Source organism: Andrena cerasifolii, chromosome 3 (genome assembly GCF_050908995.1).
Source record: "Andrena cerasifolii isolate SP2316 chromosome 3, iyAndCera1_principal, whole genome shotgun sequence".
NCBI classification, from domain to species: Eukaryota; Metazoa; Arthropoda; class Insecta; order Hymenoptera; family Andrenidae; genus Andrena; species Andrena cerasifolii.
In genome coordinates this window covers 1,094,573-1,106,600 of record NC_135120.1, presented here as the reverse complement: position 1 = coordinate 1,106,600, position 12,028 = coordinate 1,094,573, and the positions used below count along the sequence as shown (strand labels likewise).

The 12,028-nt window shown below is 41.1% G+C and overlaps 1 protein-coding gene across 2 annotated transcripts; it reads left to right on the top strand.

Moving 5' to 3' along the window:
• Positions 1-7,852: 7,852 nt before the first annotated feature.
• On the top strand, positions 7,853-11,173 carry LOC143367053 (uncharacterized). Of its 2 annotated transcripts, XM_076808669.1 has the most exons (8): positions 7,853-7,995; positions 8,600-8,799; positions 8,870-9,013; positions 9,121-9,276; positions 9,374-9,487; positions 9,572-9,646; positions 9,989-10,148; positions 10,232-11,173. In XM_076808669.1, exons 1-5 carry the CDS (start codon positions 7,853-7,855, stop codon positions 9,418-9,420), a joined length of 690 nt encoding a protein of 229 aa, XP_076664784.1. In that variant the 3' UTR covers positions 9,421-9,487; positions 9,572-9,646; positions 9,989-10,148; positions 10,232-11,173. The 2 variants fall into 2 exon arrangements, with proteins under 2 accessions (XP_076664784.1, XP_076664783.1); XM_076808668.1 differs by having other exon boundaries at positions 9,374-9,646.
• Positions 11,174-12,028: the final 855 nt, after the last annotated feature.

Sequence of the window (12,028 nt, the reverse complement as noted above, 5' to 3'; positions counted from 1 at the left end):
TTTCTGACGATGACCAGGCCTGTGCGAACCCTTGAAACTAGGTATGTATGTAGATGGAAGAAGAAGATACGACAGAAAGTAATAAAAAGGTACATACAGGGTGTCCGCGGGAACAGTAAACAGTTGGATATTTCCTAACGCATTCGAGATAGAAAAACAATGTTTATATGGGATTGCATGGTTCCATGGGGCAAATTCATTAGGCCAGACAATTTTTTCTTACATTATTATTTTTAAAGATACGATGGTCAAGTTCTGTTTTTTAAATATGCGGAAGTTAACCACCCGCATAGTTGTCAGTCAAATCAGTTTTGACCTTTTCTTAAATCGCGTTCACTTCGTACTAGAGATCCCGGCGTAGAACGTGTATTGAAGATACACGTGTATACGTGTTGCGAAATTCACGGATCGTAGTATCCGTGTACCCGTGTACTGAAATTCACGTGTATTAAGATATCCATATTTAATTTTTTAACTAAATATCCGAATGTTTAGATTTTACGCAAATAGTTTGCGATAGGTAGGTATAGACATAATTTACTAGGTTGCAGAAGAAAACAAATAACATCATGATTTTGGTTAATAAAGTTTAATCTATTAATCGTTTATTAATCTATTTCAGACAACTACAACGGCTGATTTTATGATAACAGTGCGCATATGAGTTTTGTAAGGCGCTCCATTTTAAGCTGTATAACTCTGGATATAACCACTATTTTTACATACAATTTTGTGTCATATTCCCTAAACATTGACAAATGAAGCCACAAAGCTGGAAATAAATATATTTAATTGGTTGGTTTTAAAAAATTCGCGTTCAGTTCCTACCGCTTGTAGCGGCTCGCAGAGGCTTGGCTGCCAGGCTAGGCGCGCGCTCCAGGATTGCCGTTTTCCTTTTCCAACTACCTTATCTGTCTCTTATGTAAACTCTTCTGAAGTCGAGGTTGGCGCGCGGGCAGGACCGTGGTGTTTTCTGGCGCGCGGGCAGGACTGTGGTGCTTTCTGGCGCGCCACAACCTTTTCGAACGCGTCACGCAAGAGCGTGGGTGAAAAATTTTACCTGCCTCACGAGCAATCAGAAGACTACCCCCTTTCTTCAAAACATCTTGCACATTACATCTCTTCATCATTTATCTTATGTATATTTATTGTCTATCAATATTAGTTTTTATATTAAAACAAGCAATGACATGGTGATTATTGCCGTCAATAGTAATAATTATGATCGTCACAACAGTGAATGTGTTAACTGCAATTTCATTTCCTAACGCATTGCCAGGGAAACATTTTCACATTTTTTAATGTACTCTTGTAAAATTTTACACTCGTAACTGAGTCATAAACCATTTCCATAATTTGTAGCACCTTCAGGTTAACCAAATATAGCTTCGTAAAAGCAGATGTTTCAGTGTACCCTACAGTAATAGCATTTATGATATCCTCTATAAGCCAGGTATATCGAGGAATTTGTATACTTTTTGCGAACGTATATCGCGATCGTGTCTTGCCGATCGTTTCGCAGATCAATGATATACATCGAACAGGTAGTACACAATACACCACTGCGGTGAATCGTGTAAAAAGCATGAGGAATCGACGTAGAAATGGGAGTCCGAACTCGCTGTCTCTAAGTAGTGACGAGTACGACCTTCTGGCCTGCGCGAAGGAGCGCCGCGATCCGGCTTCGCGTGCTTTTGCGTGCCGCGCGGCGTGTGGCGCGTCGGACCGCGCGCCGGAACGTCCGTATAAAGGGCCCTAATAGGGTTACACGATCCACCGCAGTGGTGTATTGTGTTCTACCTGTTCGATGTATATTATCGATCTGCGAAACGATCGACAAGACACGATCGCGATATACGTTCGCGAAAAGTATACAAATTCCTCGATATACCAGGCTATCATAAATGCTGTTACTGTATGCTACACTGAAACATCTGTTTTTAGGAAGCTACATTTGGTTGACCTGAAGGTGCTATAATATCTGGAAATGGTTTATGACTCAGTTATAACGAGTGTAAAATTTTACAAGGGTACATTAAAAAATGTCCAAATGTTTCCCCGGCAATGCGATGGCAAATGAAATTGCAGTTAATACATTCACTATTGTAGCGGAGTAAACCTCTTACTTAAGGAATTAACAATCACTTTATTTTATGCGAAAATAATACACAGAGTTTGCATTTGCTAGAGACCGTTTAAAACGGTCGACTGCCTTCCTCGACAGTTACGTTCCGAGTCTGCCAAGCGCTCTTTTCCGTTGGCCACCAAATTTCCCCTGGCACGTCCTTTTCCTCGGCTTAGGGCAATAAACAGCCCACTCAAGTGGCCTTGAACTCTCCTGCAGGCCAGGATGGGTTTTGTGCTTACATTCGGCCTCCCTGACGTACAAGCCGCCCTCGGCTAATTGGTTACCGACTAATTTAGTCCTAATATCTTCAGATCTAAAAGTTCATAAACATTCCAAAATTCGGATACCTAGTCACATATATAACTTTCGGGAGTAGCAATCACGACACCCCGATCCCCACTCCCAATTCAACGGGGTGATCAAACCCGGTTAAGAGTGCAAATCGAAATGCAATGACTACTGGGATGGCGCCTAAGGAATGATCTATAGGAAAAGTGAGGGAAATTCGGTCTGCTCCGGGACTTTACCCCGTGAAACTGCTGCATTACAACAGCCAATCCCAACGAGTGCCCGATATGAACCGAACCTGGTCGCCAGCCTCGCCAGGGGCCACCTACAATCGAGCGTGCGACCAAAGCCGCTCGACCAGAAGCTACCCTGACTCCGACTGCCCGTGGTCCCAGCCTCGCCGTAGGGCCTCCGCCCACACGGCCCTGACCAGGGACCGTGCCAGAGAGCCCCCGACTCCGACTATAAATTAACTGTACTAATAATCCTTTTCTTTTCTTTTATACTTCCAAACAATTTAATACTCTGCCTTGACTTTACTAATAAATTCAACGGCCTCTATGTTTATATTGTCCAGTTCCAATATTATTTCAGTCAGAACATCCCGAACTGTCATTAAACTGTAAATAAACATTTAGCGTTAGCAGCAACTTACCCTTCACTATTCAAGAGCATCAAAAATAACCCATTTTTGTAGACTGTCCACCGCAACCACACTTCTATGGCCCCGTCCTTTTTTAAGCTGTCGCATATCTTCTACCTCGTAACGATCATTAGGCAAAACAGCAATAATTTTAAAAGGACCCTTCGACTTCGCCATTAGCTTTCTGCTGTGACCCGTTGCTGGTGGACTTGAAGACACCATGACCACATCTCCTAATGCATAGGAAGGCGGTTTGAATCGCCGCGCATCAAACCTTGCCTTTTGTTGCGCCTGTTCTATCTCTGTTGAGCGTTTTGCTTTCTTACGTAACGCTTCCAGATCTACGCGATCCAACGTTGATTGAATTGCACCTAGCAACACAGCGTCGGCAGTGCTCCGGGGTTTAAAACCGTACAAAAGCTGAGCGGGGCTACTACCTGTAGTACGATTGGTTGCGGAATTTATACCACTCTGAACCTTTTTAACAAATCCGTCCCATTCTTCCTCAGGCGCACCAGCGCTAGTAGTTGCCAGTGAATTCAAGATGGTCCGATTCATCCTTTCGCATTGCCCATTCGCCCTGGGGGTAGCCACTGCGTTTAATACATGCTTAATCCCATATTCTTTGCAAAAAGCAATGAAACGATGCGATGTAAAACTCGTGCCTCTATCGCTCACTATTCTCGTAGGGACTCCGAGTATTGCAAATAATTGGTCTAAAGCCTTCAAAACCCATTTGGTCTTAGTGTTTCGTACCGGCTCAATAACACAAAACTTCGTAAATCCATCTACTATCGTCAATATTTGCGTGTTTTTACGTCTGCTTGTAATAAAAGGACCAACATGATCCAGGTGAAGGGTATGGAATGGTATAGCAACTTTCTCTATAGGGTGTAACAATCCAGGTTTTCGACCCGACGTGGATTTATAGTATAAGCAATTTAAACACGCTCGCACGTACTTAGCAACAAACCTTCGCATGCCCTTGAACCAATAATTATCACGAACCTTTTCAATGGTTTTTTCAAATGCCAAGTGTCCCTGGTCATCGTGACACATTTTCACAACGTTAAAACGTGAAGCTCGAGGGACTACCCATTTATTCCCTGCCTCTGTTCGACGAAATACAACCCCACCCCTCAGGTCATACTTTTCGAAATACTGTTTCGTTTGGGGTTTTACATCCCCTGACTGTAAAATCTTTTGTATAATTACAATATCATGATCTTGAATCTGTGCCACTTTAATCCACTCTGCTTCGGTAATATCAATAAGCATGCAATTAATCGGATTTCTACTTAAATAATCTACATGAGCAGCCTGAGTACCCGGGCGATAAATGATCTCAAAATCAAAATCCTGCATGTACACCCACCATCTGGCAACTCTAGGTTGAATATCTCTTTTTGCTACTGTAGCTCGCACAGCACTGCAATCCGTGACTACTTTGAACTTAATTCCTAATAAATAGACCCTAAACACTTTTAACGCAGCGACCACCGCAAGAGTTTCCAAATCGTAAGAATGGTATTTCTGTTCCTCTACAGATGTTTTACGACTGTAATAGGCGACCACTTTTTTCTCGGAGCCGGCCTTTTGTATTAGAATAGCGCCTAACCCAACCGAACTCGCATCGGTGTGCAACTCCGTTTCGAGCTTAGGGTCATAAATAGCTAAAACCGGCCGGTCACAAAGTGTTTGCTTTATCATAGTGACAGCGCGCGACTGCTCCAAACCCCATACCCACTGAATATCCTTACGTAAAAGATCAGTTAATGGCGACACCTTCCTTGCAAAGTCCTTCACAAACTTACGAAAGTACCCCGCAAGCCCGAGAAACTGACGTACTTCTTTTACATTGGATGGAGTCGGCGCCTTCATCACGGCATCAACCTTGTGGCACCCAGGTCGCACTCCCTCAACGGATATCTCCCTACCTAAATACTCAATTGTCTTTTGAAAAAACTTGCACTTAGCTGGATTAAGCGTAAAATTGTATTTCCGCAAAGCCTCTAAAACCAACTCAAGATGTTTAAATCCTTGTTCAATATTCTCAACAGGTATTAAAATATCATCAATGTAAACCAAAGCAACATTATACCTTAATTCACCCAAAGCTTTGTTGATAGCTCTCTGAAATACACAGGGAGCGTTCGCCAAGCCAAAAGGCATGCGCAAAAATTCGTATTGACCGTCTGGTGTAATAAACGCTGTCTTCTCAATAGATTCTGGATCCATCGGGATCTGATAAAACCCGGACGTAAGGTCAAGTGAGATAAAATATGATTTACCCCCTAAACGATCAATTTGATCGTCAATAATCGGTAAAGGATATTTATCCCGTTTCGTTATTTTATTGAGTGCGCGAAAATCTATACACAACCGCTTTTCACCATTTTTTTTTGTAACCAAAATAACCGGACTAGTATGTGGAGAATGACTTTCACGTATGATACCATTAACCTCTAATTCCGCCACCATTTTTTTTACTATCTCACGTTCTGAAAATGACATACGGTAAGGTCGATGACATACCGGCTCATCACTAAGCAATTCAATTTTCATAACTGTCGCGTTAGCTGTACCCATCTCTTCAATCTTAAAAGAAACATTCTTTCGATAAACATTCAAGAGATCCACCAAACGTTCTTGATCCCTCACCTCAAGACCGGGACAATAAATATCATCGATTTTAATTTCCTTCCTATGTAATAACTCGATAACATTAACATCAGCGGCTTCATTTATAACCTTTTTTGCATTTTGTTTAAAAAATGTTAAACCTGATGCATCTACTGATGCTATAACGCCCGGACTACCGAGAACATCCCGCGCAATTAATATGTCCCGCGTAAGTTGGTCATCTGCTACAATGAAAACTCCGACCTCAAACAGGATATTGTCAATTAGAAAAGTAATTTTCGAGCAAGCGATCGGTGTTACTAATGTATAATTAAATGCTGACAAAACCCTTTCAGTTCCGTGCAAAGTTATATCCAACTCCCTAGCCACACTCTCTTTCATTAACGTGCAATCACTGCCTAAATCTACCATACATTCCTTCTCCAAACCATTTATAACACACTTTTTAAACGGTTTGCGCACATCAGTGACCAAACAAACCTCTAGCGGACTTCGTGAATTAGCCACCGTTAGTCAAGAAGACTTCACTTTGCCTTTCTCAGACTTCTTACGGTAACATTGATCTTCCAAGTGACCCGATTTATGGCAGTACCTGCACGTGAGCTTATCCCTTTGCGTCCCAACTAATTTCACTTCCCCCTTATCCGGACAATTCCTTTTCAAATGCCCTGTCTTACCGCAAGCATAACACGAACCCTCCCTAATAACACCAGTCATTTTGTAATCTCCCTGTTTCTTTACGTTTTCGACTGGAACATCCCGTTTTGCATAATGCTTAGTTTCCTTTGCTTTTAAATTCTCAGACGAGAAAATACTCAAACATTTATTAAACTCCGTAAGTGTTTTACAACGGGCAGCCTGAAGAGTCACACGAACGTTCTGATCATGTATCCCGTGCGCTACAAAATCTACTAACTTTTCCTCCGAAAGCCCAAGTTTTAACTTATTAATTTTTCCCAACTTTGTAAAACAATACGTTTGCAAGTCCTGACCTGGGGAGCTCGTATAATTTGCTGCGTCGTGAAAAAGCTTACCAAACTGTGCTTCTCCCGAAAACTGTTCAATTATAGCATGCGAAAAGTCTTGCCACGACATACGCGAGTGGTGTAGCTCATCATACCACAGTTTTGCATTACCCTTTAATTTGCATACCGCCAAATACAGTTTCGTTTTGTCATCCCAGCCATATATTGACGCGTTAATATTAATTTTATCAATCCAATCCGCTGAGGTTAAATTTTCTGCGGCTGGATCAAATTCCGGCAGAAACTTCTCGTTCAAAAAATTATTTGAGCGCACTGAGCCTGCTTTCACAATACCTGTTAATGCATCAGCTAACCTCGCAAAATCGGAGTCTCGGGTAGGCGAACTGCCGCGTCCCGAACTTTCGCCATAATTTCTTAGACTTCTTGTGGGAGACCTCGTTGAACTTTGATTTCGATGGGACCTTTTTGAACGACGATAGCTCCTCGTTGTGTCCTGATCCCGCGAATCATTCCTAGTTCGTTTCTTTAATCTTTTCTGACGTTGGTCATCATTCCTCTCTGGAGTACCGTCCCGCCCCATTGTCACAGCACCACAATATTCTACCAATTTGGAGCGTTGATTAGTTTGCCTCCTAATCCGTTTACGCGTTCACTACACCTCACACGATAACTGATTGTGAGCTAGAGTGTATCCCACTTCTGATCTGTAGCGGAGTAAACCTCTTACTTAAGGAATTAACAATCACTTTATTTTATGCGAAAATAATACACAGAGTTTGCATTTGCTAGAGACCGTTTAAAACGGTCGACTGCCTTCCTCGACAGTTACGTTCCGAGTCTGCCAAGCGCTCTTTTCCGTTGGCCACCAAATTTCCCCTGGCACGTCCTTTTCCTCGGCTTAGGGCAATAAACAGCCCACTCAAGTGGCCTTGAACTCTCCTGCAGGCCAGGATGGGTTTTGTGCTTACACTATTGTGACGATCATAAATATTACTATCAACGGCAATAATTACCATGTCACTGCTTGTTTTAATATAAAAACTAATATTGATAGACGATAAATACATATAGGTATGCAAGTGATGTTATATCTAAGATAAATGATGAAGAGATGTAATATGCAAGATGTTTTGAAGAAGGGGGGTAGTCTTCTGATTGCTCGTGATGCAGGTCAAATTTTTCACCCACGCTCTTGCGTGGCGCGCAGCAAGAAAGCATCACAGTCCTGCCCGCGCGCCAGAAAGCACCACGCTCCTGCCCGCGCGCAAACCTCGAATCCAGAAGAGTTTACATAAGAGACAGAAAAGGTAGTTAGAAAAGGAAGAAACGATACTTGAAACCAGGCTCGTTGCGCGCCTCAGGATTTCCGACAGTGCGGACGAGTCTGAGGCGCGCGACGAGCCTGGCAGCCGACCCTGGCAGCCAAGACTCCAGACGCAACGCCGTTGATAAGCCGTGCCTCGATGGGTTTCGGAGGACTTCGACCTTCGAGACCAGGGGGGCCGTACCATGTTGTCCTCTAAGACGTGGCGAATCGAAAATTCTACATTTGGGCGTGAGAGCGCCCAAATACAAACGGATCTCTTGTCACAATATGTACATCTTACAAACTAACATGTAGTATAGAAAATATATGTATACGCAAAACAAAACCATTAAAAGAAACTGTACAATTAAAAGGAGGGTCCAATCATCTTTCGCTATCGCGAACACGTATATAATTCGCATAATCCGTTTACGAACAGACCGTGATTTTAGATCCAAACTGTAACACACTCATTACACAGGCGTATCAATTTAAAAAAAATACCGGAAATTCACATGATAGATTCATTTGAGGAAATTCAAGAGGTTGAATATATGCACTTAATGTGTCTAGGCGTTGTAAATCAATTACTACTAAATTTCTAGTATGAGCCGTTCGTGGTCAGTAATTAAATTTTTGGAGGACGGATTCGTCGAAGCTGTGCCATCATCATGGCTTGAAGGCGAATTCTCCTTTTGGCCACCGATTGCTGCTAAAATGGTCACCGCAGTAATAAAAAAGTGCGAGCCACCACCACCGAGTTGGCCAAAGCATCAGGTCAAATTGCTTACACGAGTCACTTTTGGTAGGTTGAAATTATTATACTAATTAATTTCGAATTATTATATCAAGTAATTACTAATATGTACTTCCAGATACTTACCTCAAAGCGAGGGAAAAAGCAAGACTGGCAGAAGACACTAGTGACCTGCAGTCAGACGAGCCACCGGCCAAGCGCAGGCGCATACCAAAAACATTCTGGAGCAGTAAGGACTCCGGAAACGAAATTGAAGATTTAGGTGAGTTAATACAAAGGGGAAATATGCTGTACAAAATTATAATATCTGAAGCTGCTTAATTCTTTTTCTTGTACGAAGTAGCCCTTTCAAGTAAATATCATTTTCAGACAAATCGACACAGAACATCCAGGTCGGCTCCTTTAACGAAAAATATTTAGAGGAGCGCGTAGACGATGCAGAGGAGCACTTAGATGTAGATATAGAGCAACGGTTGGAAGAAATTCGTGGAATGGACACTTCCTCGTTCCAGAGTACTCCTATCGGTAAATTAATTTTTTTCTAAAGATATTGCACACGGAAATATTTTTTAACGTCAACAGTTGCAGTGAAAAAATATGAAATGTAATAAATAATTTGCAGAAAATTGTAGCAGTGCCCAGCTGCAGCGGCTGCATCGAGAACAGTAAAAAAATAGAATCTTTCACAACGCAAATCTTTTTACTTCGGGCTCTTATGGCGGACACGCTGCAGGAGGTAAAAAGTTTACGAAAAGACATAATAACCGGCCGAGCGGCAGAGGACCAAGTTACGTCTATTTTTAATAAATATAATATTCAGTTCCCTTTAAGTACAATGGAGGATTTGAGCAAATTTGACGAAATTCTAAATACGGACAGTCAATTTAAAGACGCAGTAAGTATAATACCGTCATTTTTATTATCTGTATTCTGTATGTAGAAAATATGTTTTTGGTGGACGGACAGACGGAAATAAGTCGAATTTTGCTCAAAACGGGATAAGTACACTAACATTTTCTACATTACTAGCCTTTGCTTATGGTTCCAATAGTATCAGTCCACATTTAGCGTGTTACATTCGCGCTCCCTCCCCCATGTTATTACCGCCCCCCGTTCTACCCTACTCGATTACCCGCCAACCAGAGATGGAGTTTCGATTTTTGAGAAAAAAATTGTTGACTTCTTCGAAACAAAATTATTCTTAACTTGTTAATGTTGAATAAATTTCAAATTTTAGGTCAAAGAATTGGCCGATTACGGGCGAGCAGATAATTACAATTTCGTTAAGCGAGTGATGACAGCATTGCTCAGCAACGAAGTTGCCATCCTCTTCAGTTGGCTGGGCAGAAAAGGAAAAGGAGACTTCCACCGCTTAAACATTGCAAGGCTTGTAATATGTAACTATCGCCCTTATTTTACTGATCCTAATATTGATTACAGTAAAATTCAATGTAATGTTCCCTCGAAATTCTTCTTGAAGTTCCAGCAAAACAGGGGAAAATGGCGGAAAATGACAAAGAGTCTGAGCTGTCCATACAAGGATGGCTCGAAAGAGCTGCAGACAAGAAAGGATCGAAAAAATTTTAAGAATGTGTTGGATCAGGGATCCCGAAGCCTATAATTCAAAAAATTCTGAAACTTTATGAATATCTAGGGGATTTCCTCCTGGCTACAACGCAATTTTTGTTTGCTACTCAAATTCACTGGAAGCGGGTGATAAGCGGGAATTAACCCCTAAAAATTCGGCTATTTTCCGATTTTGTGTTACAACTCGCGAACTGTAAGAGATAGAAAAAAAGTTTCAAGACAAAAGTTACTTCTTTTAATTAGATCTATCATTTGGTAAAGAATCTCTCAAGCATAAATGTATTATGCAGCATATTTCACGTAGAACTACGTTTTTTTTTTTGTTATTTTGCAAATTATTACAAGGACTGTTATCAAACGCTATAACAAAATTCGTATTTACTTTAAATACAACGCTTAACACACGTTCGATACCGCAGCAATCTCCCTACAAACTGCCATATTTATTCGATGAAGAAAATAAAGAATTTTATTTTTCGCATAAGCTGTAAATCATCGCGTGAGCAACCGGTGAAACTCGGTGAAGATGAAACGGCATCGCGCGGCCGAACGCGAAATACATACGTATATACACTACATTCTGGCGGAACGTGGTCGCTGCGTCGAGCTGAAATCAAAGTTCACTTTCGCAACGCTGTCGGCTCGTTCACTTTCGCAACGCTGTCAGCTCGCTCACGAGGGGCGGACGCGAATGGGACGAGCGATGTTTTAACGAAATCGGGCAGAAAATGTCGAGGCTGGTGTGTATAAACAAATTCCAGAATATTAGCTGTGAATGGCCGGCCATTTTTATAAAAAATGGCTTTAAACATTAAAATTATGAAGTCGTGGGATCCATTTTGTACTTCATTAAATGGTAGATCTTGATGAAAGCAATACAAAAGTCTTATATGTTATTGCCATGGGATCAATAATTTAACCAGAAAATGATTTTTTGTCGTACTATAGCCCGTTAACTAGGCTTGTGGCGAAGTACTTTTTAACAGCCGCATTAGCCCAGGTGTTTTCCTCTCCTTACATTTTCATCATTGCGCGTATTGTGATTAATCCAAATTCCATAATTTTATTTTTGATATCTCGATAAAAAATTTAAATATATTTGTAATGGTGTATAATTACTAATCACAGTATAATACCTGCGATATAGGATAAATAATGTGGGAGTTACAAATGTATTTACACTATCTATTAGTTTACAATTTACTGTATTATTCCACCTGGGTTAATGCGTCTGTTAAAAAGTACTTTGCCACAAACCTATTTAACGGGCTATACTAAGACAAAAAATCATTTTCTGGTTAAATTATTGATCCTATAGCAATAACACATAAGACTTTTATATTCCTTTCATCAAGATCTACCATTTAATAAAGTACAAAATCGATCCCATGAATTCATATTTTTAATATTTAAAGCCATTTTTTATAAAAATGGCCGGCCATTTATCCTAATATTCTGGAATTTGTTTATACACATCGGCCTCGACATTGTCTGCCCTCTTTCGTTAAAAAATCGCTCGTCCCATTCGCGTCCTACCCTCGTCAGATTCAACTGATAATAACGGTTCATATAGTTTTAGGTGCAGGACTCGTTCCTCTATCTAACGCTGTAAAAACCATTTCTCTATCTCTTTCCGTTTGCGTGCAGTAACGGCGCAAAAGGTTGCATATTTCGTGACATCCAAGCTCAA

Bases quoted from the DNA above. Each gene is read 5' to 3' on its own strand.
- LOC143367053 (XM_076808669.1), top strand. From the start codon at position 7,853: ATGCAGGTCAAATTTTTCACCCACGCTCTTGCGTGGCGCGCAGCAAGA. The intron at 8,800-8,869 runs GTAGGTTGAAAT...ATGTACTTCCAG, and splicing joins GCTTACACGAGTCACTTTTG to ATACTTACCTCAAAGCGAGG. The intron at 9,277-9,373 runs GTAAATTAATTT...AATAATTTGCAG, and splicing joins GTTCCAGAGTACTCCTATCG to AAAATTGTAGCAGTGCCCAG.